This window comes from Oncorhynchus masou, chromosome 5 (assembly GCF_036934945.1).
Source record: "Oncorhynchus masou masou isolate Uvic2021 chromosome 5, UVic_Omas_1.1, whole genome shotgun sequence".
Lineage (NCBI taxonomy): Eukaryota > Metazoa > Chordata > Actinopteri > Salmoniformes > Salmonidae > Oncorhynchus > Oncorhynchus masou.
In genome coordinates, this window is record NC_088216.1 from 28,606,600 (window position 1) to 28,633,029 (window position 26,430).

At 42.8% G+C, this 26,430-nt stretch overlaps 1 protein-coding gene across 2 annotated transcripts in view; it reads left to right on the plus strand.

Moving 5' to 3' along the window:
• LOC135539350 (uncharacterized) overlaps window positions 1-26,430 on the plus strand; it is a 68,564-nt gene that overhangs the window by 40,844 nt on the left and 1,290 nt on the right. For both annotated transcript variants that reach the window (XM_064965171.1, XM_064965173.1), the window contains 3 exons: window positions 22,810-22,955; window positions 23,120-23,222; window positions 26,184-26,326. In XM_064965171.1, coding sequence (XP_064821243.1) covers window positions 22,810-22,955; window positions 23,120-23,222; window positions 26,184-26,326 — 392 coding nt within the window. The remainder of the gene's footprint in view (window positions 1-22,809; window positions 22,956-23,119; window positions 23,223-26,183; window positions 26,327-26,430) is intronic.

Consider the following 26,430-nt stretch of genomic DNA (forward strand, 5'->3'; position numbering starts at 1 on the left):
TTGAGGCAGGCTAGTGTGGTTAAGGTTAGGGTAAGGTTATATTGAGGCAGGCTAGTGTGGTTAAGGTAAGGTTATATTGAGGCAGGCTAGTGTGGTTAAGGTAAGGTTATATTGAGGCAGGCTAGTGTGGTTAAGGTTAGGGTAAGGTTATATTGAGGCAGGCTAGTGTGGTTAAGGTTAGGGTAAGGTTATATTGAGGCAGGCTTGTGGTTAAGGTTAGGTAAGGTTATATTGAGGCAGGCTAGTGTGGTTAAGGTTAAAGGTTATATTGAGGCAGGCTAGTGTGGTTAAGGTTAGGGTAAGGTTATATTGAGGCAGGCTAGTGTGGTTAAGGTTAGGGGTAAGGTTATATTGAGGCAGGCTAGTGTGGTTAAGGTTAAGGTAAGGTTATATTGAGGCAGGCTAGTGTGGTTAAGTTAAGGTTATATTGAGGCAGGCTAGTGGTTATATAAGGTTAAATTGAGGCAGGCTAGTGTGGTTAAGGTAAGGTTATATTGAGGCAGGCTAGTGTGGTTAAGGTAAGGTTATATTGAGGCAGGCTAGTGTGGTTAAGGTAAGGTTATATTGAGGCAGGCTAGTGTGGTTAAGGTAAGGTTATATTGAGGCAGGCTAGTGTGGTTAAGGTTAGGTTATATTGAGGCAGGCTAGTGTGTTAGGGTTAAGGGTTAAATTGAGGCAGGCTAGTGTGTGTTAGGGTTAAAGGTTAAATTGAGGCAGGCTAGTGTGGTTAGGGTTAGGGTAAGGTTATATTGAGGCAGGCTAGTGTGGTTAGGTTAGGGTAAGGTTAAATTGAGGCAGGCTAGTGTGGTTAAGGTTAGGGTAAGGTTATATTGAGGCAGGCTAGTGTGGTTAAGGTTAGGGTAAGGTTATATTGAGGCAGGCTAGTGTGGTTAGGGTAAGGTTATATTGAGGCAGGCTAGTGTGGTTAAGGTTAGGGTAAGGTTATATTGAGGCAGGCTAGTGTGGTTAAGGTTAGGGTAAGGTTATATTGAGGCAGGCTAGTGTGGTTAAGGTAAGGTTAAATTGAGGCAGGCTAGTGTGGTTAAGGTTAGGGTAAGGTTATATTGAGGCAGGCTAGTGTGGTTAAGGTTAAGGTTATATTGAGGCAGGCTAGTGTGGTTAAGGTTACTGTAAGGTTATATTGAGGCAGGCTAGTGTGGTTAAGGTTATAAGGTTATAATTGAGGCAGGCTAGTGTGGTTAAGGTTAGGGTAAGGTTATATTGAGGCAGGCTAGTGTGGTTAAGGTTAAGGTTATATTGAGGCAGGCTAGTGTGGTTAAGGTTAGGTAAGGTTATATTGAGGCAGGCTAGTGTGGTTAAGGTTAGGGTAAGGTTATATTGAGGCAGGCTAGTGTGGTTAAGGTTACGGTAAGGTTATATTGAGGCAGGCTAGTGTGGTTAAGGTTAGGGTAAGGTTATATTGAGGCAGGCTAGTGTGGTTAAGGTTAGGGTAAGGTTATATTGAGGCAGGCTAGTGTGGTTAAGGTTAGGGTAAGGTTATATTGAGGCAGGCTAGTGTGGTTAAGGTTAGGGTAAGGTTATATTGAGGCAGGCTAGTGTGGTTAAGGTAAGGTTATATTGAGGCAGGCTAGTGTGGTTAAGGTTAGGGTAAGGTTATATTGAGGCAGGCTAGTGTGGTTAAGGTTAGGTAAGGTTTATATTGAGGCAGGCTAGTGTGGTTAAGGTTAGGGTAAGGTTATATTGAGGCAGGCTAGTGTGGTTAAGGTTAAGGTAAGGTTATATTGAGGCAGGCTAGTGTGGTTAAGGTTAGGTAAGGTTATATTGAGGCAGGCTAGTGTGGTTAAGGTTAGGGTAAGGTTATATTGAGGCAGGCTAGTGTGGTTAAGGTTAGGCAGGCTAGTTATATTGAGGCAGGCTAGTGTGGTTAAGGTTAAGGGTAAGGTTATATTGAGGCAGGCTAGTGTGGTTAAGGTTAGGTAAGGTTATATTGAGGCAGGCTAGTGTGGTTAAGGTTAGGGTAAGGTTATATTGAGGCAGGCTAGTGTGGTTAAGGTTATATTGAGGCAAGGTTATATTAAATTGAGGCAGGCTAGTGTGGTTAAGGTAAGGGTAAGGTTATATTGAGGCAGGCTAGTGTGGTTAAGGTAAGGTTATATTGAGGCAGGCTAGTGTGGTTAAGGTTAGGGTAAGGTTATATTGAGGCAGGCTAGTGTGGTTAAGGTTAGGGTAAGGTTATATTGAGGCAGGCTAGTGTGGTTAAGGTTAAGGTAAGGTTATATTGAGGCAGGCTAGTGTGGTTAAGGTTAGGGTAAGGTTATATTGAGGCAGGCTAGTGTGGTTAAGGTTTAGGGTAAGGTTATATTGAGGCAGGCTAGTGTGGTTAGTAAGGTTATATTGAGGCAGGCTAGTGTGGTTAAGGTTAGGGTAAGGTTATATTGAGGCAGGCTAGTGTGGTTAAGGTTAGGGTAAGGTTATATTGAGGCAGGCTAGTGTGGTTAAGGTTAAGGGTAAGGTTATATTGAGGCAGGCTAGTGTGGTTAAGGTTAGGTAAGGTTATATTGAGGCAGGCTAGTGTGGTTAAGGTAAGGTTATATTGAGGCAGGCTAGTGTGGTTAAGGTTAATTGAGGTAAGGTTATATTGAGGCAGGCTAGTGTGGTTAAGGTTAAAGGTTATATTGAGGCAGGCTAGTGTGGTTAAGGTTAAGGTAAGGTTATATTGAGGCAGGCTAGTGTGGTTAAGGTTATATTGAGGCAGGCTAGTGTGGTTATATTATATTGAGGCAGGCTAGTGTGGTTAAGGTTAGGGTAAGGTTATATTGAGGCAGGCTAGTGTGGTTAAGGTTAAGGTAAGGTTATATTGAGGCAGGCTAGTGTGGTTAAGGTTAAGGTAAGGTTATATTGAGGCAGGCTAGTGTGGTTAAGGTTAAGGTAAGGTTATATTGAGGCAGGCTAGTGTGGTTAAGGTTAGGGTAAGGTTATATTGAGGCAGGCTAGTGTGGTTAAGGTTATATATTGAGGCAGGCTAGTGTGGTTAAGGTAAGGTTATATTGAGGCAGGCTAGTGTGGTTAAGGTTAGGGTAAGGTTATATTGAGGCAGGCTAGTGTGGTTATATTGAGGCAGGTTAGTGTGGTTAAGGTTAAAGGTTATATTGAGGCAGGCTAGTGTGGTTAAGGTTAGGGTAAGGTTATATTGAGGCAGGCTAGTGGTTAAGTGGTTAGGCAGGCTAGTGTGGTTAAGGTAAGGTTAAATTGAGGCAGGCTAGTGTGTTTAGGGTAAGGTTATATTGAGGCAGGCTAGTGTGTTAAGGTTTATATTAAGGTTATAAGGTTATATTGGCAGGCTAGTGTGGTTAAAGGTTATATTGGTAAGGTAAGGTTATATTGAGGCAGGCTAGTGTGGTTAAGGTTAAGGTAAGGTTATATTGAGGCAGGCTAGTGTGGTTAAGGTTAGGTAAGGTTATATTGAGGCAGGCTAGTGTGGTTAAGGTTAGGGTAAGGTTATATTGAGGCAGGCTAGTGTGGTTAAGGTTAGGGTAAGGTTATATTGAGGCAGGCTAGTGTGGTTAAGGTTAGGGTAAGGTTATATTGAGGCAGGCTAGTGTGGTTAAGGGTAAGGTTATATTGAGGCAGGCTAGTGTGGTTAAGGTTAGGGTAAGGTTATATTGAGGCAGGCTAGTGTGGTTAAGGTTAGGGTAAGGTTATATTGAGGCAGGCTAGTGTGGTTAAGGTTAAGGTTATATTGAGGCAGGCTAGTGTGGTTAAGGTTAGGTTAAGGTTATATTGAGGCAGGCTAGTGTGGTGGTTAAGGTAGTAGGTTAAATTTATATTGAGGCAGGCTAGTGTGGTTAAGGTTAGGGTAAGGTTATATTGAGGCAGGCTAGTGTGTGTTAAGGTAAGGTTATATTGAGGCAGGCTAGTGTGGTTAAGGTAAGGTTATATTGAGGCAGGCTAGTGTGGTTAAGGTTAAGGTAAGGTTATATTATATTGAGGCAGGCTAGTGTGGTTAAGGTTAGGGTAAGGTTATATTGAGGCAGGCTAGTGTGGTTAAGGTTAAAGGTTATATTGAGGCAGGCTAGTGTGGTTAAGGTTAGGGTAAGGTTATATTGAGGCAGGCTAGTGTGGTTAGGTTAGGTAGTGTGGTTAAGGTTAAATTATATTGAGGCAGGCTAGTGTGGTTAAGGTAAAGGTTATATTGAGGCAGGCTAGTGTGGTTAAGGTTAGGGTAAGGTTATATTGAGGCAGGCTAGTGTGGTTAAGGTTATATTGAGGCAAAGGTTATATTGAGGCAGGCTAGTGTGGTTAAGGTTAAGGTAAGGTTATATTGAGGCAGGCTAGTGTGGTTAAGGTTATATTGAGGTAGGCTAGGTTATATTGAGGCAGGCTAGTGTGGTTAAGGTTATATTGGGTAAGGTTATATTGAGGCAGGCTAGTGTGGTTAAGGTTAGGTAAGGTTATATTGAGGCAGGCTAGTGTGGTTAAGGTTAGGGTAAGGTTATATTGAGGCAGGCTAGTGTGGTTAAGGTTAGGGTAAGGTTATATTGAGGCAGGCTAGTGTGGTTAAGGTTAGGGTAAGGTTATATTGAGGCAGGCTAGTGTGGTTAAGGTTAGGTAAGGTTATATTGAGGCAGGCTAGTGTGGTTAAGGTAAGGTTATATTGAGGCAGGCTAGTGTTAAGGTTAAGGTTATATTGAGGCAGGCTATTGAGGTTATATTGAGGCAGGCTAGTGTGGTTAAGGTTAGGGTAAGGTTAAATTGAGGCAGGCTAGTGTGGTTAAGGTTAAGGTTTAAATTGAGGCAGGCTAGTGTGGTTAAGGTTAGGGTAAGGTTATATTGAGGCAGGCTAGTGTGGTTAAGGTTAGGGTAAGGTTATATTGAGGCAGGCTAGTGTGGTTAAGGTTAGGGTAAGGTTATAATGAGGCAGGCTAGTGTGGTTAAGGTAAGGGTAAGGTTATATTGAGGCAGGCTAGTGTGGTTAAGGTTAAGGTTAAATTGAGGCAGGCTAGTGTGGTTAAGGTAAGGTTATATTGAGGCAGGCTAGTGTGGTTAGGTTTATATTGAGGCAGGCTAGTGTGGTTAAGGTTAGGTAAGGTTATATTGAGGCAGGCTAGTGTGGTTAAGGTTAAATTGAGTAAGGTTATATTGAGGCAGGCTAGTGTGGTTAAGGTTAGGGTAAGGTTATATTGAGGCAGGCTAGTGTGGTTATATAAATTGAGGCAGGCTAGTGTGGTTAGGGTAAGGTTAAATTGAGGCAGGCTAGTGTGGTTAGGTAAGGTTATATTGAGGCAGGCTAGTGTGGTTAAGGTTAAGTAAGGTTATATTGAGGCAGGCTAGTGTGGTTAAGGTTAGGGTAAGGTTATATTGAGGCAGGCTAGTGTGGTTAAAGGTTAGGGTAAGGTTATATTGAGGCAGGCTAGTGTGGTTAAGGTTAGGTAAGGTTAAATTGAGGCAGGCTAGTGTGTGGTTAGGGTAAGGTTAATTGAGGCAGGCTAGTGTGGTTAAGGGTTAAGGTTAAATTGAGGCAGGCTAGTGTGGTTAAGGTTAGGGTAAGGTTATATTGAGGCAGGCTAGTGTGGTTAAGGTTAGGGGTTATATTGAGGCAGGCTAGTGTGGTTAAGGTTAGGGTAAGGTTAATTGAGGCAGGCTAGTGTGGTTTAAGGTAAGGTTATATTGAGGCAGGCTAGTGTGGTTAAGGTTAGTAAGGTTATATTGAGGCAGGCTAGTGTGGTTAAGGTTAGGCTAGGTAAGGTTATATTGAGTTAAAGGTAAGGTTAAATTGAGGCAGGCTAGTGTGGTTAGGTAAAGGTTATATTGAGGCAGGCTAGTGTGGTTAAGGTTAGGGTAAGGTTATATTGAGGCAGGCTAGTGTGGTTAAGGTTAAGGTAAGGTTATATTGAGGCAGGCTAGTGTGGTTAGGTTAAGGCAGGCTAGTGTGGTTAGTTAAATTGAGGCAGGCTAGTGTGGTTAAGGTAAGGTTATATTGAGGCAGGCTAGTGTGGTTAAGGTTAGGGTAAATTATATTGAGGCAGGCTAGTGTGGTTAAGGTTAAAAGGTTATATTGAGGCAGGCTAGTGTGGTTAAGGTTTATATTGGGGCTAGTGTGGTTAAGGTTATATTGAGGCAGGCTAGTGTGGTTAAGGTTAGGGTAAGGTTATATTGAGGCAGGCTGGTGTGGTTAAGGTTAGGGTAAGGTTATATTGAGGCAGGCTAGTGTGGTTAAGGTTAGTGTAAGGTTATATTGAGGCAGGCTAGTGTGGTTAAGGTTAAGGTTATATTGAGGCAGGCTAGTGTGGTTAGGCAGGCTTGAGTGTGGTGTGGTTAAGGGGTAAGGTTATATTGAGGCAGGCTAGTGTGGTTAAGGTTAAGGTTTATATTGAGGCAGGCTAGTGTGGTTAAGGTTAGGGTAGGTTATATTGAGGCAGGCTAGTGTGGTTAAGGTTAGGGTAAGGTTATATTGAGGCAGGCTAGTGTGGTTAAGGTTAGGTAGGTTATATTGAGGCAGGCTAGTGTGGTTAAGGTTAAAGGTTATATTGAGGCAGGCTAGTGTGGTTAAGGTTAGGGTAAGGTTATATTGAGGCAGGCTAGTGTGGTTAAGGTTAGGGTAAGGTTATATTGAGGCAGGCTAGTGTGGTTAAGGTTAGGGTAAGGTTATATTGAGGCAGGCTAGTGTGGTTAAGGTTAAGGTTATATTGAGGCAGGCTAGTGTGGTTAAGGTTAAGGTAAGGTTATATTGAGGCAGGCTAGTGTGGTTAAGGTTTATATTGAGGCAGGCTAAGGTTAAATTATATTGAGGCAGGCTAGTGTGGTTAAGGTTAGGGTAAGGTTATATTGAGGCAGGCTAGTGTGGTTAAGGTTATATTGAGGTAAGTGTTATATATTGAGGCAGGCTAGTGTGGTTAAGGGTAAGGGCAGGCTAGTGTGGTTATATATGAGGCAGGCTAGTGTGGTTAAGGTAAGGTTATATTGAGGCAGGCTAGTGTGGTTAAGGTAAGGTTATATTGAGGCAGGCTAGTGTGGTTAAGGTTAAGGTAAGGTTATATTGAGGCAGGCTAGTGTGGTTAAGGTAAGGTTATATTGAGGCAGGCTAGTGTGGTTAAGGTTAGGTAAGGTTATATTGAGGCAGGCTAGTGTGGTTAAGGTTAGGGTTATATTGAGGCAGGCTAGTGTGGTTTAGGTTAGGGTAAGGTTATATTGAGGCAGGCTAGTGTGGTTAAGGTTAAGGTAAGGTTATATTGAGGCAGGCTAGTGTGGTTAAGGTTAGGGTAAGGTTATATTGAGGCAGGCTAGTGTGGTTAAGGTTTAAGGTAGTGTGGTTAGGTTATATTGAGGCAGGCTAGTGTGGTTAAGGTAAGGTTATATTGAGGCAGGCTAGTGTGGTTAAGGTAAGGTTATATTGAGGCAGGCTAGTGTGGTTAAGGTTAGGTAAGGTTATATTGAGGCAGGCTAGTGTGGTTAAGGTTAGGGTAAGGTTATATTGAGGCAGGCTAGTGTGGTTAAGGTTAGGGTAAGGTTATATTGAGGCAGGCTAGTGTGGTTAAGGTTAGAGGCAGGCTAAGGTTATATTGAGGCAGGCTAGTGTGGTTAAGGTTAGGGTAGGTTATATTGAGGCAGGCTAGTGTGGTTAAGGTTAGGGTAAGGTTATATTGAGGCAGGCTAGTGTGGTTAAGGTTAGGGTAAGGTTATATTGAGGCAGGCTAGTGTGGTTAAGGGTAAGGTTATATTGAGGCAGGCTAGTGTGGTTAAGGTTAGGGTAAGGTTATATTGAGGCAGGCTAGTGTGGTTAAGGTTAGGGTAAGGTTATATTGAGGCAGGCTAGTGTGGTTAAGGTAAGGTTATATTGAGGCAGGCTAGTGTGGTTAAGGTTAAGGTAAGGTTATATTGAGGCAGGCTTGTGTGGTTAAGGTTATATTGAGGCAGGCTAGTGTGGTTAAGGTTATATATTGAGGCAGGCTAGTGTGGTTAAGGTTAAGGTAAGGTTATATTGAGGCAGGCTAGTGTGGTTAAGGTTAAGGTAAGGTTATATTGAGGCAGGCTAGTGTGGTTAAGGTTAAGGTAAGGTTATATTGAGGCAGGCTAGTGTGGTTAAGGTTAGGTAAGGTTATATTGAGGCAGGCTAGTGTGGTTAAGGTTAAGGTAAGGTTATATTGAGGCAGGCTAGTGTGGTTAAGGTAAGGTTATATTGAGGCAGGCTAGTGTGGTTAAGGTTAAGGTAAGGTTATATTGAGGCAGGCTAGTGTGGTTAAGGTAAGGTTATATTGAGGCAGGCTAGTGTGGTTAAGGTAAGGTTATATTGAGGCAGGCTAGTGTGGTTAAGGTAAGGTTATATTGAGGCAGGCTAGTGTGGTTAAGGTTAGGCAGGCTAGGTTATATTAAGAGGCAGGCTAGTGTGGTTAAGGTTAGGGTAAGGTTATATTGAGGCAGGCTAGTGTGGTTAAGGTTAGGGTAAGGTTATATTGAGGCAGGCTAGTGTGGTTAAGGTTAGGGTAAGGTTATATTGAGGCAGGCTAGTGTGGTTAAGGTTAGGGTAAGGTTATAATGAGGCAGGCTAGTGTGGTTAAGGTAAGGGTAAGGTTATATTGAGGCAGGCTAGTGTGGTTAAGGTAAGGTTATATTGAGGCAGGCTAGTGTGGTTAAGGGGTAAGGTTATATTGAGGCAGGCTAGTGTGGTTAAGGTTAGGGTAAGGTTATATTGAGGCAGGCTAGTGTGGTTAAGGTTAGTGGTTAAGGTTATATTGAGGCAGGCTAGTGTGGTTAAGGTTAAGGTAAGGTTATATTGAGGCAGGCTAGTGTGGTTAAGGTTAAGGTAAGGTTATATTGAGGCAGGCTAGTGTGGTTAAGGTTAAGGTAAGGTTATATTGAGGCAGGCTAGTGTGGTTAAGGTTAGGGTAAGGTTATATTGAGGCAGGCTAGTGTGGTGGTTAGGGTAAGGTTAAATTGAGGCAGGCTAGTGTGGTTAAGGTTAGGTAAGGTTATATTGAGGCAGGCTAGTGTGGTTAAGGTAAGGTTATATTGAGGCAGGCTAGTGTGGTTAAGGTAAGGTTATATTGAGGCAGGCTAGTGTGGTTAAGGTTAAGGTTATATTGAGGCAGGCTAGTGTGGTTAAGGTAAGGTTATATTGAGGCAGGCTAGTGTGTAGTTAGGGTAAGGTTAAATTGTTAGTGTGTAAGGTTATATTGAGGCAGGCTAGTGTGGTTAAGGTTAAGTGTGGTTAGGTTATATTGAGGCAGGCTAGTGTGGTTAGGGTAAGGTTATATTGAGGCAGGCTAGTGTGGTTAAGGTTAGGGTAAGGTTATATTGAGGCAGGCTAGTGTGGTTAAGGTAAGGTTATATTGAGGCAGGCTAGTGTGGTTAAGGTAAGGTTATATTGAGGCAGGCTAGTGTGGTTAAGGTTAGGGTAAGGTTATATTGAGGCAGGCTAGTGTGGTTAAGGTTAAGGTAAGGTTATATTGAGGCAGGCTAGTGTGGTTAAGGTTAGGGTAAGGTTATATTGAGGCAGGCTAGTGTGGTTAAGGTTAGGGTAAGGTTATATTGAGGCAGGCTAGTGTGGTTAAGGTAAGGTTATATTGAGGCAGGCTAGTGTGGTTAAGGTTAGGGTAAGGTTATATTGAGGCAGGCTAGTGTGGTTAAGGTTAGGGTAAGGTTATATTGAGGCAGGCTAGTGTGGTTAAGGTTTATATTGGGCAGGCTAAAGGTTAAGGTTTATATTGAGGCAGGCTAGTGTGGTTAAGGTTAGGGTAAGGTTATATTGAGGCAGGCTAGTGTGGTTAAGGTAAGGTTATATTGAGGCAGGCTAGTGTGGTTAAGGTTAAGGTAAGGTTATATTGAGGCAGGCTAGTGTGGTTAAGGTTAAGGTAAGGTTATATTGAGGCAGGCTAGTGTGGTTAAGGTAAGGTTATATTGAGGCAGGCTAGTGTGGTTAAGGTTAAGGTAAGGTTATATTGAGGCAGGCTAGTGTGGTTAAGGTAAGGTTATATTGAGGCAGGCTAGTGTGGTTAAGGTAAGGTTATATTGAGGCAGGCTAGTGTGGTTAAGGTTAAGGTAAGGTTATATTGAGGCAGGCTAGTGTGGTTAAGGTTAAGGTAAGGTTATATTGAGGCAGGCTAGTGTGGTTAAGGTTAGGTAAGGTTATATTGAGGCAGGCTAGTGTGGTTAAGGTTAAGGTAAGGTTATATTGAGGCAGGCTAGTGTGGTTAAGGTTAAGGTAAGGTTATATTGAGGCAGGCTAGTGTGTTTATTGAGGCAGGCTAGTGGGTAAGGTTATATTGAGGCAGGCTAGTGTGGTTAAGGTAAGGTTAGGGTAAGGTTATATTGAGGCAGGCTAGTGTGGTTAAGGTTACGGTAAGGTTATATTGAGGCAGGCTAGTGTGGGTAAGATTATATTGAGGCAGGCTAGTGTGGTTAAGGTTAGGGTAAGGTTATAATGAGGCAGGCTAGTGTGGTTAAGGTAAGGTTATATTGAGGCAGGCTAGTGTGGTTAAGGTAAGGTTATATTGAGGCAGGCTAGTGTGGTTAAGGTTAGGGTAAGGTTATATTGAGGCAGGCTAGTGTGGTTAAGGTAAGGTTATATTGAGGCAGGCTAGTGTGGTTAAGGTTAGGGTAAGGTTATATTGAGGCAGGCTAGTGTGGTTAAGGTTAAGATAAGGTTATATTGAGGCAGGCTAGTGTGGTTAAGGTTAGGGTAAGGTTATATTGAGGCAGGCTAGTGTGGTTAAGGTAAGGTTATATTGAGGCAGGCTAGTGTGGTTAAGGTTAAGGTAAGGTTATATTGAGGCAGGCTAGTGTGGTTAAGGTTAGGGTAAGGTTATATTGAGGCAGGCTAGTGTGGTTAAGGTTAAGGTAAGGTTATATTGAGGCAGGCTAGTGTGGTTAAGGTAAGGTTATATTGAGGCAGGCTAGTGTGGTTAAGGTAAGGTTATATTGAGGCAGGCTAGTGTGGTTAAGGTAAGGTTATATTGAGGCAGGCTAGTGTGGTTAAGGTAAGGTTATATTGAGGCAGGCTAGTGTGGTTAAGGTAAGGTTATATTGAGGCAGGCTAGTGTGTGGTTAGGGTTAGGGTAAGGTTAAATTGAGGCAGGCTAGTTAAGGTTAAGGTAAGGTTAAATTGAGGCAGGCTAGTGTGGGTTAGGGTAAGGTTAAATTGAGGCAGGCTAGTGTGTGGTTAGGGTTAGGGTAAGGTTATATTGAGGCAGGCTAGTGTGTTTAGGGTTAGGGTAAGGTTAAATTGAGGCAGGCTAGTGTGGTTAGGGTAAGGTTAAATTGAGGCAGGCTAGTGTGTTTAGGGTAAGGTTAAATTGAGGCAGGCTAGTGTTGTTAGGGTAAGGTTATATTGAGGCAGGCTAGTGTGGTTAGGGTAAGGTTATATTGAGGCAGGCTAGTGTGTGGTTAAGGTAAGGTTAAATTGATGCAGGCTAGTGTGGTTAGGGTAAGGTTATATTGAGGCAGGCTAGTGTGGTTAGGTTAAGGTTAAAATGAGGCAGGCTAGTGTGGTTAAGGTTAGGGTAAGGTTAAATTGAGGCAGGCTAGTGTGGTTAAGGTTATGTTATATTGAGACAGGCTAGTGTGGTTAAGGTTACTGTAAGGGTAAATTGAGGCAGGCTAGTGTGGTTAAGGTTACGGTAAGGTTAAATTGAGGCAGGCTAGTGTGGTTAAGGTTACGGTAAGGTTATATTGAGGCAGGCTAGTGTGGTTAAGGTTAGGGTAAGGTTATATTGAGGCAGGCTAGTGTGGTTAAGGTTACGTTGAGGCAGGCTAGTGTGGTTAAGGTTAGGGTAAGGTTATATTGAGGCAGGCTAGTGTGGTTAAGGTTAGGGTAAGGTTATATTGAGGCAGGCTAGTGTGGTTAAGGTTAGGGTAAGGTTATAATGAGGCAGGCTAGTGTGGTTAAGGTAAGGGTAAGGTTATATTGAGGCAGGCTAGTGTGGTTAAGGTAAGGTTATATTGAGGCAGGCTAGTGTGGTTAAGGTAAGGTTATATTGAGGCAGGCTAGTGTGGTTAAGGTTAGGTAAGGTTATATTGAGGCAGGCTAGTGTGGTTAAGGTTAAGGTAAGGTTATATTGAGGCAGGCTAGTGTGGTTAAGGTTAGGGTAAGGTTATATTGAGGCAGGCTAGTGTGGTTAAGGTAAGGTTATATTGAGGCAGGCTAGTGTGGTTAAGGTTAGGGTAAGGTTATATTGAGGCAGGCTAGTGTGTGGTTAAGGTAAGGTTAAATTGAGGCAGGCTAGTGTGGTTAGGGTAAGGTTATATTGAGGCAGGCTAGTGTGGTTAGGTTAAGGTTATATTGAGGCAGGCTAGTGTGGTTAAGGTAAGGTTAAATTGAGGCAGGCTAGTGTGGTTAAGGTTAGGGTAAGGTTAAATTGAGGCAGGCTAGTGTGGTTAAGGTTATGTTATATTGAGACAGGCTAGTGTGGTTAAGGTTACGGTAAGGGTAAATTGAGGCAGGCTAGTGTGGTTAAGGTTACGGTAAGGTTAAATTGAGGCAGGCTAGTGTGGTTAAGGTTACGGTAAGGTTATATTGAGGCAGGCTAGTGTGGTTAAGGGTAAGGTTATATTGAGGCAGGCTAGTGTGGTTAAGGTTACGGTAAGGGTAAATTGAGGCAGGCTAGTGTGGTTAAGGTTAAGGGTTATATTGAGGCAGGCTAGTGTGGTTAAGGTTAGGGTAAGGTTATATTGAGGCAGGCTAGTGTGGTTAAGGTTAGGGTAAGGTTATATTGAGGCAGGCTAGTGTGGTTAAGGTTAAGGTAAGGTTATATTGAGGCAGGCTAGTGTGGTTAAGGTAAGGTTATATTGAGGCAGGCTAGTGTGGTTAAGGTAAGGTTATATTGAGGCAGGCTAGTGTGGTTATGGTAAGGTTATATTGAGGCAGGCTAGTGTGGTTAAGGTAAGGTTATATTGAGGCAGGCTAGTGTGGTTAAGGTAAGGTTATATTGAGGCAGGCTAGTGTGTGGTTAGGGTTAGGGTAAGGTTAAATTGAGGCAGGCTAGTGCGTGGTTAGGGTAAGGTTAAATTGAGGCAGGCTAGTGTGTGGTTAGGGTAAGGTTAAATTGAGGCAGGCTAGTGTGTGGTTAGGGTTAGGGTAAGGTTATATTGAGGCAGGCTAGTGTGTTTAGGGTTAGGGTAAGGTTAAATTGAGGCAGGCTAGTGTGGTTAGGGTAAGGTTAAATTGAGGCAGGCTAGTGTGTTTAGGGTAAGGTTAAATTGAGGCAGGCTAGTGTTGTTAGGGTAAGGCTAAATTGAGGCAGGCTAGTGCGTGGTTAGGGTAAGGTTAAATTGAGGCAGGCTAGTGTGGTTAAGGTAAGGTTAAATTGAGGCAGGCTAGTGTGGTTAGGTAAGGTTAAATTGAGGCAGGCTAGTGTGGTTAGGGTTAGGGTAAGGTTAAATTGAGGCAGGCTAGTGTGGGGTTAGGGTAAGGTTAAATTGAGGCAGGCTAGTGTGTGGTTAGGGTCAGGGTAAGGTTAAATTGAGGCAGGCTAGTGTGTTTAGGGTAAGGCTAAATTGAGGCAGGCTAGTGCGTGGTTAGGGTAAGGTTAAATTGAGGCAGGCTAGTGTGGTTAAGGTAAGGTTAAATTGAGGCAGGCTAGTGTTGTTAGGTTAAGGTTAAATTGAGGCAGGCTAGTGTGGTTAGGGTAAGGTTAAATTGAGGCAGGCTAGTGTGGTTAGGGTTAGGGTAAGGTTAAATTGAGGCAGGCTAGTGTGTGGTTAGGGTTAGGGTAAGGTTAAATTGAGGCAGGCTAGTGTGTTTAGGGTAAGGCTAAATTGAGGCAGGCTAGTGCGTGGTTAGGGTAAGGTTAAATTGAGGCAGGCTAGTGTGGTTAAGGTAAGGTTAAATTGAGGCAGGCTAGTGTGGTTAGGTTAAGGTTAAATTGAGGCAGGCTAGTGTGGTTAGGGTAAGGTTAAATTGAGGCAGGCTAGTGTGGTTAGGGTTAGGGTAAGGTTAAATTGAGGCAGGCTAGTGTGTGGTTAGGGTTAGGGTAAGGTTAAATTGAGGCAGGCTAGTATGGTTAGGGTAAGGTTAAATTGAGGCAGGCTAGTGTGTGGTTAGGGTAAGGGTAAATTGAGGCAGGCTAGTGTGTGGTTAGGGTTACGGTAAGGTTAAATTGAGGCAGGCTAGTGTGTGGTTAGGGTTACGGTAAGGTTAAATTGAGGCAGGCTAGTGTGTGGTTAGGGTTACGGTAAGGTTAAATTGAGGCAGGCTAGTGTGGTTAAGGTTAAGGTAAGGTTATATTGAGGCAGGCTAGTGTGGTTAAGGTTAGTGTAAGGTTAAATTGAGGCAGCCTAGTGTGGTTAAGGTAAGGTTATATTGAGGCAGGCTAGTGTGGTTAGGGTAAGGTTAAATTGAGGCAGGCTAGTGTGGTTATGGTTAGGGTAAATTGAGGCAGGCTAGTGTGTGGTTAGGGTAAGGTTATATTGAGGCAGGCTAGTGTGTGGTTAAGGTAAGGTTAAATTGAGGCAGGCTAGTGTGGTTAGGGTAAGGTTATATTGAGGCAGGCTAGTGTGGTTAGGTAAGGTTAAATTGAGGCAGGCTAGTGTGGTTAGGGTAAGGTTATATTGAGGCAGGCTAGTGTGGTTAAGGTAAGGTTAAATTGAGGCAGGCTAGTGTGGTTAAGGTTAGGGTAAGGTTAAATTGAGGCAGGCTAGTGTGGTTAAGGTTATGTTATATTGAGGCAGGCTAGTGTGGTTAAGGTTACGGTAAGGTTATATTGAGGCAGGCTAGTGTGGTTAAGGTTACTGTAAGGGTAAATTGAGGCAGGCTAGTGTGGTTAAGGTTAGGGTAAGGTTATATTGAGGCAGGCTAGTGTGGTTAAGGTTACGGTAAGGTTATATTGAGGCAGGCTAGTGTGGTTAAGGTTAGGGTAAGGTTATATTGAGGCAGGCTAGTGTGGTTAAGGTTAGGGTAAGGTTATATTGAGGCAGGCTAGTGTGGTTAAGGTTACGGTAAGGTTATATTGAGGCAGGCTAGTGTGGTTAAGGTTAGGGTAAAGGTTATATTGAGGCAGGCTAGTGTGGTTAAGGTTATAGGGGCAAGTGTGGTTATATTGAGGCAGGCTAGTGTGGTTAAGGTTAGGGTAAGGTTATATTGAGGCAGGCTAGTGTGGTTAAGGTTAGGGTAAGGTTATATTGAGGCAGGCTAGTGTGGTTAAGGTTAGGGTAAGGTTATATTGAGGCAGGCTAGTGTGGTTAAGGTTAGGGTAAGGTTATATTGAGGCAGGCTAGTGTGGTTAAGGTTAGGGTAAGGTTATATTGAGGCAGGCTAGTGTGGTTAAGGTTAGGGTAAGGTTATATTGAGGCAGGCTAGTGTGGTTAAATTTAGGGTAAGGGTAAATTGAGGCAGGCTAGTGTGGTTAAGGTTACGGTAAGGTTATATTGAGGCAGGCTAGTGTGTGGTTAGGTTAAGGTTATTAGACAGGCTAGTGTGGTTAAATTTAGGGTAAGGTTATATTGAGGCAGGCTAGTGTGGTTAAGGTTAGGGTAAGGTTATATTGAGGCAGGCTAGTGTGGTTAAGGTTAGGGTAAGGTTATATTGAGGCAGGCTAGTGTGGTTAAGGTTAGGGTAAGGTTATATTGAGGCAGGCTAGTGTGGTTAAGGTTAGGGTAAGGTTATATTGAGGCAGGCTAGTGTGGTTAATTGGGCTAGTGTGGTTAAGGTTAGGTTATATTGAGGCAGGCTAGTGTGGTTAAGGTTAGGGTAAGGTTATATTGAGGCAGGCTAGTGTGGTTAAGGTTAGGTAAGGTTATATTGAGGCAGGCTAGTGTGGTTAAGGTTAGGTAAGGTTATATTGAGGCAGGCTAGTGTTAAGGTAAGGTTATATTGAGGCAGTTAAGGTTAGGTAAGGTTATATTGAGGCAGGCTAGTGTGGTTAAGGTTAGGGTAAGGTTATATTGAGGCAGGCTAGTGTGGTTAAGGTTAGGGTAAGGTTATATTGAGGCAGGCTAGTGTGGTTAAGGTTAGGGTAAGGTTATATTGAGGCAGGCTAGTGTGGTTAAGGTTAGGGTAAGGTTATATTGAGGCAGGCTAGTGTGGTTAAGGTTAAGGTAAGGTTATATTGAGGCAGGCTAGTGTGGTTAAGGTTAAGGTAAGGTTATATTGAGGCAGGCTAGTGTGGTTAAGGTTAGGGTAAGGTTATATTGAGGCAGGCTAGTGTGGTTAAGGTTAGGGTAAGGTTATATTGAGGCAGGCTAGTGTGGTTAAGGTTAGGGTAAGGTTATATTGAGGCAGGCTAGTGTGGTTAAGGTTAGGGTAAGGTTATATTGAGGCAGGCTAGTGTGGTTAAGGTTAGGGTAAGGTTATATTGAGGCAGGCTAGTGTGGTTAAGGTTAGGGTAAGGTTATATTGAGGCAGGCTAGTGTGGTTAAGGTTAGGGTAAGGTTATATTGAGGCAGGCTAGTGTGGTTAAGGTTAAGGTAAGGTTATATTGAGGCAGGCTAGTGTGGTTAAGGTTAGGGTAAGGTTATATTGAGGCAGGCTAGTGTGGTTAAGGTTAGGGTAAGGTTATATTGAGGCAGGCTAGTGTGGTTAAGGTTAGGGTAAGGTTATATTGAGGCAGGCTAGTGTGGTTAAGGTTAGGGTAAGGTTATATTGAGGCAGGCTAGTGTGGTTAAGGTTAGGTAAGGTATATTGAGGCAGGCTAGTGTGGTTAAGGTTAGGTAAGGTTATATTGAGGCAGGCTAGTGTGGTTAAGGTTAGGGTAAGGTTATATTGAGGCAGGCTAGTGTGGTTAAGGTTAGGGTAAGGTTATATTGAGGCAGGCTAGTGTGGTTAAGGTTAGGGTAAGGTTATATTGAGGCAGGCTAGTGTGGTTAAGGTTAAGGTAAGGTTATATTGAGGCAGGCTAGTTAAAGGTTAAGGTTATATTGGTTAGTGTGGTTAAGGTTATATTTGAGGCAGGCTAGTGTGGTTAAGGTTAGGGTAAGGTTATATTGAGGCAGGCTAGTGTGGTTAAGGTTAGGGTAAGGTTATATTGAGGCAGGCTAGTGTGGTTAAGGTTAGGGTAAGGTTATATTGAGGCAGGCTAGTGTGGTTAAGGTAAGGTTATATTGAGGCAGGCTAGTGTGGTTAAGGTTAAGGTAAGGTTATATTGAGGCAGGCTAGTGTGGTTAAGGTAAGGTTATATTGAGGCAGGCTAGTGTGGTTAAGGTTAGGGTAAGGTTATATTGAGGCAGGCTAGTGTGGTTAAGGTTAGGGTAAGGTTATATTGAGGCAGGCTAGTGTGGTTAAGGTTAGGTAAGGTTATATTGAGGCAGGCTAGTGTGGTTAAGGTTAGGGTAAGGTTATATTGAGGCAGGCTAGTGTGGTTAAGGTTAGTAAGGTTATATTGAGGCAGGCTAGTGTGGTTAAGGTTAGGTAAGGTTATATTGAGGCAGGCTAGTGTGGTTAAGGTTAGGGTAAGGTTATATTGAGGCAGGCTAGTGTGGTTAAGGTTAGGGTAAGGTTATATTGAGGCAGGCTAGTGTGGTTAAGGTAAGGTTATATTGAGGTAGTGTGGTTAGGTTATATTGAGGCAGGCTAGTGTGGTTAAGGTTAAGGTAAGGTTATATTGAGGCAGGCTAGTGTGGTTAAGGTTAGGTAAGGTTATATTGAGGCAGGCTAGTGTGGTTAAGGTTAAGGTAAGGTTATATTGAGGCAGGCTAGTGTGGTTAAGGTTAAGGTAAGGTTATATTGAGGCAGGCTAGTGTGGTTAAGGTTAAGGTAAGGTTATATTGAGGCAGGCTAGTGTGGTTAAGGTTAAGGTAAGGTTATATTGAGGCAGGCTAGTGTGGTTAAGGTAAGGTTATATTGAGGCAGGCTAGTGTGGTTAAGGTTAAGGTAAGGTTATATTGAGGCAGGCTAGTGTGGTTAAGGTAAGGTTATATTGAGGCAGGCTAGTGTGGTTAAGGTTAGGTAAGGTTATATTGAGGCAGGCTAGTGTGGTTAAGGTTAGGGTAAGGTTATATTGAGGCAGGCTAGTGTGGTTAAGGTTAAGGTAAGGTTATATTGAGGCAGGCTAGTGTGGTTAAGGTAAGGTTATATTGAGGCAGGCTAGTGTGGTTAAGGTTAGGGTAAGGTTATATTGAGGCAGGCTAGTGTGGTTAAGGTTAGTAAGGTTATATTGAGGCAGGCTAGTGTGGTTAAGGTTAAGGTAAGGTTATATTGAGGCAGGCTAGTGTGGTTAAGGTAAGGTTAAGGTTATATTGAGGCAGGCTAGTGTGGTTAAGGTTAAGGTTATATTATATTGAGGCAGGCTAGTGTGGTTAAGGTTAGGGTAAGGTTATATTGAGGCAGGCTAGTGTGGTTAAAAAGGGTAAGGTTATATTGAGGCAGGCTAGTGTGTGGTTAGGGTAAGGTTATATTGAGGCAGGCTAGTGTGGTTAAGGTAAGGTTATATTGAGGCAGGCTAGTGTGGTTAAGGTTAGGGTAAGGTTATATTGAGGCAGGCTAGTGTGGTTAAGGTTAAGGTAAGGTTATATTGAGGCAGGCTAGTGTGGTTAAGGTAAGGTTATATTGAGGCAGGCTAGTGTGGTTAAGGTTAGGGTAAGGTTATATTGAGGCAGGCTAGTGTGGTTAAGGTAAGGTTATATTGAGGCAGGCTAGTGTGGTTAGGGTAAGGTTATATTGAGGCAGGCTAGTGTGGTTAGGTTAGGTAAGGTTATATTGAGGCAGGCTAGTGTGGTTAAGGTAAGGTTATATTGAGGCAGGCTAGTGTGGTTAAGGTTAAGGTAAGGTTATATTGAGGCAGGCTAGTGTGGTTAAGGTTAGGTTAAGGTTGAAGGTTATATTGAGGCAGGCTAGTGTGGTTAAGGTTAAGGTAAGGTTATATTGAGGCAGGCTAGTGTGGTTAAAGGTTATATTGAGGCAGGCTAGTGTGGTTAAGGTTATATTGAGGCAGGCTAGTGTGGTTAGGTTAAGGTAAGGTTATATTGAGGCAGGCTAGTGTGGTTAAGTTAGGTAAGGTTATATTGAGGCAGGCTAGTGTGGTTAAGGTTAAAATAATATTGAGGCAGGCTAGTGTGGTTAAGGTTAAGGTAAGGTTATATTGAGGCAGGCTAGTGTGGTTAAGGTTAAGGTAAGGTTATATTGAGGCAGGCTAGTGTGGTTAAGGTTAAGGTAAGGTTATATTGAGGCAGGCTAGTGTGGTTAAGGTTAAGATAAGGTTATATTGAGGCAGGCTAGTGTGGTTAAGGTTAAGGTAAGGTTATATTGAGGCAGGCTAGTGTGGTTAAGGTTATATTGAGGCAGGCTAGTGTGGTTAAGGTTAAGGTTTATATTGAGGCAGGCTAGTGTTAAGGTTAAGGTAAGGTTATATTGAGGCAGGCTAGTGTGGTTAAGGTAAGGTTAAGGTTATATTGAGGCAGGCTAGTGTGGTTAAGGTTAGGGTAAGGTTATATTGAGGCAGGCTAGTGTGGTTAGGGTAAGGTTATATTGAGGCAGGCTAGTGTGTTAAGGTTAAGGTAAGGTTATATTGAGGCAGGCTAGTGTGGTTAAGGTTAGGGTAAGGGTAAATTGAGGCAGGCTAGTGTGGTTAATGTTACGGTAAGGTTATATTGAGGCAGGCTAGTGTGTTTAGGGTTAGGGTAAGGTTAAATTGAGGCAGGCTAGTGTGGTTAGGGTAAGGTTAAATTGAGGCAGGCTAGTGTGGTTAAGGTAAAGGTTATATTGAGGCAGGCTAGTGTGGTTAAGGTTAGGGTAAGGTTATATTGAGGCAGGCTAGTGTGGTTAAGGTTAGGGTAGGTTATATTGAGGCAGGCTAGTGTGGTTAAGGTTAGGGTAAGGTTATATTGAGGCAGGCTAGTGTGGTTAAGGTTTATATTGAGGCAGGCTAGTGTGGTTAAGGTAAGGTTATATTGAGGCAGGCTAGTGTGGTTAAGGTTAAAGGTTATATTGAGGCAGGCTAGTGTGGTTAAGGTTATATTGAGGCAGGCTAAGGTTATATTGAGGCAGGCTAGTGTGGTTAAGGTAAGGTTATATTGAGGCAGGCTAGTGTGGTTAAGGTTATATTGAGGCAGGCTAGTGTGGTTAAGGTTAAGATAAGGTTATATTGAGGCAGGCTAGTGTGGTTAAGGTTACGGTAAGGTTATATTGAGGCAGGCTAGTGTGGTTAAGGTTAAGGTAAGGTTATATTGAGGCAGGCTAGTGTGGTTAAGGTTAGGTAAGGTTATATTGAGGCAGGCTAGTGTGGTTAAGGTTAAGGTAAGGTTATATTGAGGCAGGCTAGTGTGGTTAAGGTTTATATTGAGGCAGGCTAGTGTGGTTAAGGTTATATTATATTGAGGCAGGCTAGTGTGGTTAAGGTTAAGTAAGGTTATATTGAGGCAGGCTAGTGTGGTTAAGGTTAAGGTTATTATATTGAGGCAGGCTAGTGTGGTTAAGGTTAGGGTAAGGTTATATTGAGGCAGGCTAGTGTGGTTAAGGTTAGGGTAAGGTTATATTGAGGCAGGCTAGTGTGGTTAAGGTTAGGGTAAGGTTATATTGAGGCAGGCTAGTGTGGTTAAGGTTATGGTAAGGTTATATTGAGGCAGGCTAGTGTGGTTAAGGTTAGGGTAAGGTTATATTGAGGCAGGCTAGTGTGGTTAAGGTAAGGTTATATTGAGGCAGGCTAGTGTGGTTAAGGTTAAGGTAAGGTTATATTGAGGCAGGCTAGTGTGGTTAAGGTTAGGGTAAGGTTATATTGAGGCAGGCTAGTGTGGTTAAGGTTAAGGTTAAGGTAAGGTTATATTGAGGCAGGCTAGTGTGGTTAAGGTAAGGTTATATTGAGGCAGGCTAGTGTGGTTAAGGTTAGGGTAAGGTTATATTGAGGCAGGCTAGGCTAGTTATATTGTTAAGTGTTAAGGGTAAGGTTATATTGAGGCAGGCTAGTGTGGTTAAGGTTAGGTAAGGTTATATTGAGGCAGGCTAGTGTGGTTAAGGTAAGGTTATATTGAGGCAGGCTAGTGTGGTTAAGGTTAAGGTTAGGTTATATTGAGGCAGGCTAGTGTGGTTAAGGTAAGGTTATATTGAGGCAGGCTAGTGTGGTTAATTGGTTGGTTAAGGTAAGGTTATATTGAGGCAGGCTAGTGTGGTTAAGGTTAAGGTAAGGTTATATTGAGGCAGGCTAGTGTGGTTAAGGTAAGGTTATATTGAGGCAGGCTAGTGTGGTTAAGGTTAGGGTAAGGTTATATTGAGGCAGGCTAGTGTGGTTAAGGTTAGGGTAAGGTTATATTGAGGCAGGCTAGTGTGGTTAAGGTTAGGGTAAGGTTATATTGAGGCAGGCTAGTGTGGTTAAGGTTAGGGTAAGGTTATATTGAGGCAGGCTAGTGTGGTTAAGGTTAGGGTAAGGTTATATTGAGGCAGGCTAGTGTGGTTAAGGTTAGGGTAAGGTTATATTGAGGCAGGCTAGTGTGGTTAAGGTTAGGGTAAGGTTAAATTGAGGCAGCCTAGTGTGGTTAGGGTAAGGTTAAGGTAGTGTGGTTAAGGTAAGGTTATATTGAGGCAGGCTAGGCTAGTGTGGTTAAGGTTAAGGTTATATTGAGGCAGGCTAGTGTGGTTATGGTAAGGTTATATTGAGGCAGGCTAGTGTGGTTAAGGTTAGGGTAAGGTTATATTGAGGCAGGCTAGTGTGGTTAAGGTTAGGGTAAGGTTATATTGAAGTGTGGTTATATTGAGGTTATATTGAGGCAGGCTAGTGTGGTTAAGGTTAGGTAAGGTTATATTGAGGCAGGCTAGTGTGGTTAAGGTTAAGGTAAGGTTATATTGAGGCAGGCTAGTGTTAAGGTTAAGGTAAGGTTATATTGAGGCAGGCTAGTGTGGTTAAGGTAAGGTTATATTGAGGCAGGCTAGTGTGGTTAAGGTAAGGTTATATTGAGGCAGGCTAGTGTGGTTAAGGTTATATTGAGGCAGGCTAGTGTGGTTAAGGTTTATATTGAGGCAGGCTAGTGTGGTTAAGGTTAAGGTTTATATTGAGGCAGGCTAGTGTGGTTAAGGTTAAGGTAAGGTTATATTGAGGCAGGCTAGTGTGGTTAAGGTAAGGTTATATTGAGGCAGGCTAGTGTGGTTAAGGTTAGGTAAGGTTATATTGAGGCAGGCTAGTGTGGTTAAGGTTAGGGTAAGGTTATATTGAGGCAGGCTAGTGTGGTTAAGGTTAGGCAGGCTAAGGTTATATTGAGGCAGGCTAGTGTGGTTAAGGTTAGGGTAAGATTATATTGAGGCAGGCTAGTGTGGTTAAGGTTAGGGTAAGGTTATATTGAGGCAGGCTAGTGTGGTTAAGGTTAGGGTAAGGTTATATTGAGGCAGGCTAGTGTGGTTAAGGTTAGGGTAAGGTTATATTGAGGCAGGCTAGTGTGGTTAAGGTTATGGTAAGGTTATATTGAGGCAGGCTAGTGTGGTTAAGGTAAGGTTATATTGAGGCAGGCTAGTGTGGTTAAGGTTAGGGTAAGGTTATATTGAGGCAGGCTAGTGTGGTTAAGGTTAGGGTAAGGTTATATTGAGGCAGGCTAGTGTGGTTAAGGTTAGGGTAAGGTTATATTGAGGCAGGCTAGTGTGGTTAAGGTTAGGGTAAGGTATATTGATGCAGGCTAGTATTAGTGTATTATATTGAGGCAGGCTAGTGTGGTTAAGGTTAGGGTAAGGTTATATTGAGGCAGGCTGGTGTGGTTGAGGTTTATGGTAAGGTTATATTGAGGCAGGCTAGTGTGGTTAAGGTAAGGGTAAGGATCGAAAATGAAAACCCCTCATAACAAAAACACCCATGGATTTGAAATGCCGCCACTCTCAGATGCTCAGACTAAAATGCACCACAAATATAGCTCTGTTGATTTGTTTCTGGTGTGATTTCAGGCTGAAATATCATGTTTGTTCAATGCTTTCATATGAACCATTATGAAATACCCTTAATGTGGACAAAGGTGTACCACTGCAACGTAAACAATGTGGGGCGTATCTGCCACAACATATTTGACCGCAACTACTCGGCGAACATAACCATGAGAGAGATCTTGGATGCTGTGTATGGACTGCTCATCGTCCCTGAGCCTGAAGATCCACTGGACAGGTTGACTTGAACAATTATTTGACACTATACAACAGTCATTTGAATTATTTTGATGTCATTTCAAATCCATCTTAGTTTCCAAATGGTATATTGTATATATTATATTGAATATGTTGAGTTCATGCCTACATTAATATTATCTAAATGAAAATGTTTTGTAAAAGTATTTTGGCAGAGGAATTCCTAACCAGCAGAGAAAAATATGAACAAGAGGCCAAGAAAAACACAGAGGAAACTGCAGGCAATTCAATGAATGACATGGAACAGGTAAATGCACATATTCCTCCCGCCCCTCTTTTTTTTATAGTTCAGCAATTTGACTTATTTAGATATGTGTTTCCTTACTTTAAAAGCAGTCTAAGGACAACGAGTAACTGCATTACACACTTTGGTTTACAATTGCTAGTATATCAAAACCAATCTTCCCTGTTTAACATGTTATCAAATGCAATGCCCAATTCACCCCATAAATGTATTGTGTCACAAGAAATTTGAAATGTAAACATTTAAAACATGTGAACAGAATTGTGACTTTTAGCTTATAACCTTCCTGAGAGACACACACACACACACACACACACACACACACACACACACAAGGAATTTGAAGCAAAGCGTCAGACTAATCCTCATCATCACTCCAGACCTGACTGCCCTCGACCAGCACAAAAACATCCTGTGGCGGACTGCAATAGCATCGAATAGTCTCAGCGATATGCAACTGTGCAGGGATGTCAGGAACCAATACATGCAGTCAGTCAGGAAAGCAAAGGCTAGCTTTTTCAAACAGAAATTTGCATCCTGTTGCTCAAACTCCAAAAAGTTTTGGGACACTGTAAAGTCCATGGAGAACAAGAGCACCTCCTCCCAGCAGCCCACTGCACTGATGCTTGGTAACACAGTCAACACCGATAAATCCATGATAATCGAAAATTTCAATAAGCATTTCTCTACGGCTGGCCATGCTTTCCTCTTGGCTACCCCACCCCGGCCTACAGCCCTGCCCCCCACCCTCTTTCTGGACCCTCTCTTTCTAAAACTATCCGCCGCCATTGTTGCAACCCTTATTACCAGTCTGTTCAACCTCTCTTTCGTATCCTCCGAGATCCCTAAAGATTGGAAAGCTGCCGCGGTTATCCCCATCTTCAAAGGGGATGACACTCTAGACCCAAACTGTTACAGACCTATATCCATCCTGCCCTGTCTTTCTAAAGTCTTCGAAAGCCAAGCTAATAAACAGATCACTGACCATTTCGAATCCCACTCTACCTTCTTCGCTTGGCAATCTGGTTTCCGAGCTGGTCACGGGTGCAGCCACTCTCAAGGTACTAAATGATATCATAACCGCCATCGATAAAAGCCAGTACTGTGCAGCCATCTTCATCGACCTGGCCAAGGCTTTCGACTCTGTCAATCACCGTATTCTTATCGGCAGACTCAACAGACTTGGTTTCTCAAATGACCCCCTCGCCTGGTTCACCAACTACTTTGCAGACAGAGTTCAGTGTATCAAATCGAAGGGCCTGTTGTCCGGACCTCTGGCGATACCACAGTGTTCAATTCTCGGGCCGACTCTTTTCTCTGTATATATCAACGATGTCGCACTTGCTGCGGGTGATTCCCTGATCCACCTCTACGCAGACGACACCATTCTGTATACATCTGGCCCTTCTTTGGACACTGTGTTAACAAACCTCCAAACGAGCGCAGGATAGCCTAGTGTTTAGAGCGTTGGACTAGTAACCGGAATGTTGCAAGTTCAAATCCCCGAGCTGACAAGGTACAAATACCTGAACAGGTAGTTAGCCCACTGTTCCTAGGCTGTCATTGAAAATAAGAATTGGTTCTTAACTGACTTGCCTAGTTAAATAAAGGTTTAAACCATTTAAAAAAGCCATACAACACTCCTTCTGTGGCCTCCAACTGATCATAAACGCTAGTAAAACCAAATGCATGCTTTTCAACCGTTTGCTGCTGGCACCCGCCCGCCTGACTAGCATCACGACCCTGGACGGTTCTAACCTAGAATTTGTAGACAACTACAAATACCCAGGTGTCTGGCGAGACTGTAAACTCTCCTTCCAGACTCATATTAAACATCTCCAATCCAAAATCAAATCTTGAATCGGCTTCCTATTTCGCAACAAAGCCTCCTTCACTCACTGCTCCAAACTTACCCTAGTCAAACTGACTAACCTACCGATCCTCGACTTCGGCAATGTCATCTACAAAATTGCTTCCAATGCTCTACTTAGCAAACTGGATGCAGTCTATCACAGTGCGATCCGTTTAGTTACCAAAGCCCCTTATACCACCCACCACTGCGACCTGTATGCTCTAGTCGGCTGGCCCTCACTACATATTCGTCGCCAGACCCACTGGCTCCAGGTCATCTATAAATCTATGCTAGGTAAAGCTCTGCCTTATCTCAGCTCACTGGTCACGATAACAACACCCACCCGTAGCATGCAATCCAGCAGGTATATCTCACTGGTCATCCCCAAAGCCAACACCTCATTGGCCGCCTTTCCTTCCAGTTCTCTGCTGCCAGTGACTGGAACGAATTGCAAAAATAGCTGAAGCTGGAGAGTTATATTTCCCTCACTAACTTTAAACATCTGCTATCTGAGCAGCTAACCGATCGCTGCAGCTGTACATAGTCCATCTGTAAATAGCCCACTCAATCTACCTACCTCATCCCCATATTGTTTTTATTTACTTTTCTGCTCTTTTGCACAACAGTATCTCTACTTGCACATCATCATCTGCTCATTTATCACTCCAGTGTTAATCTGCTAAATTGTAATTACTTTGCTACTATGGCCTATTTATTGCCTTACCTCCTCACTCTATTTGCACACATTGTATGTTGACTCTTTTTTCTATTGTGTTATTGACTGTACGCTTGTTTATTTCACGTGTAACTCTGTGTTGATGTTTGTGTCGCACTGCTTTGCTTTATCTTGGCCAGGTCGCAGTTGTAAATGAGAACTTGTTCTCAACTAGCCTACCTGGTTAAATAAAGGTGAAATATATATAATAAAATAAAAAATCAATAAGAATAAAATGCTGAAACACATACCACTGTTATGTGTAGTATACTACTATGTATATAAGCAGCACACCTTCTTGGTTTCCAGGTTTGTCAGGTTCTACATTTGTTTGAACAGCAAGTACTTTAGTTTAACAGCATACACTGTAATATAATCCGATATTGTTTACTTACAGAAATTGGTGGGTGAAGAGTTGACTAAGAAGTTCACTCCCTCACATCTAATTTGTCCGCTATCCAAGAAGATGTTCATTGATCCAGTTAAAAACCAGGATGGAACAGTTTATGAGCGAAAGGACATTGAGAAACATCTACAAATGTAAGTGTGTTGCTGGATTCTGAATATTGATTAGAATTATACATTCATGTACTACTACTAATAGTGCACTCAAATTATTACAACAAGTACATCTTTGATCCTTC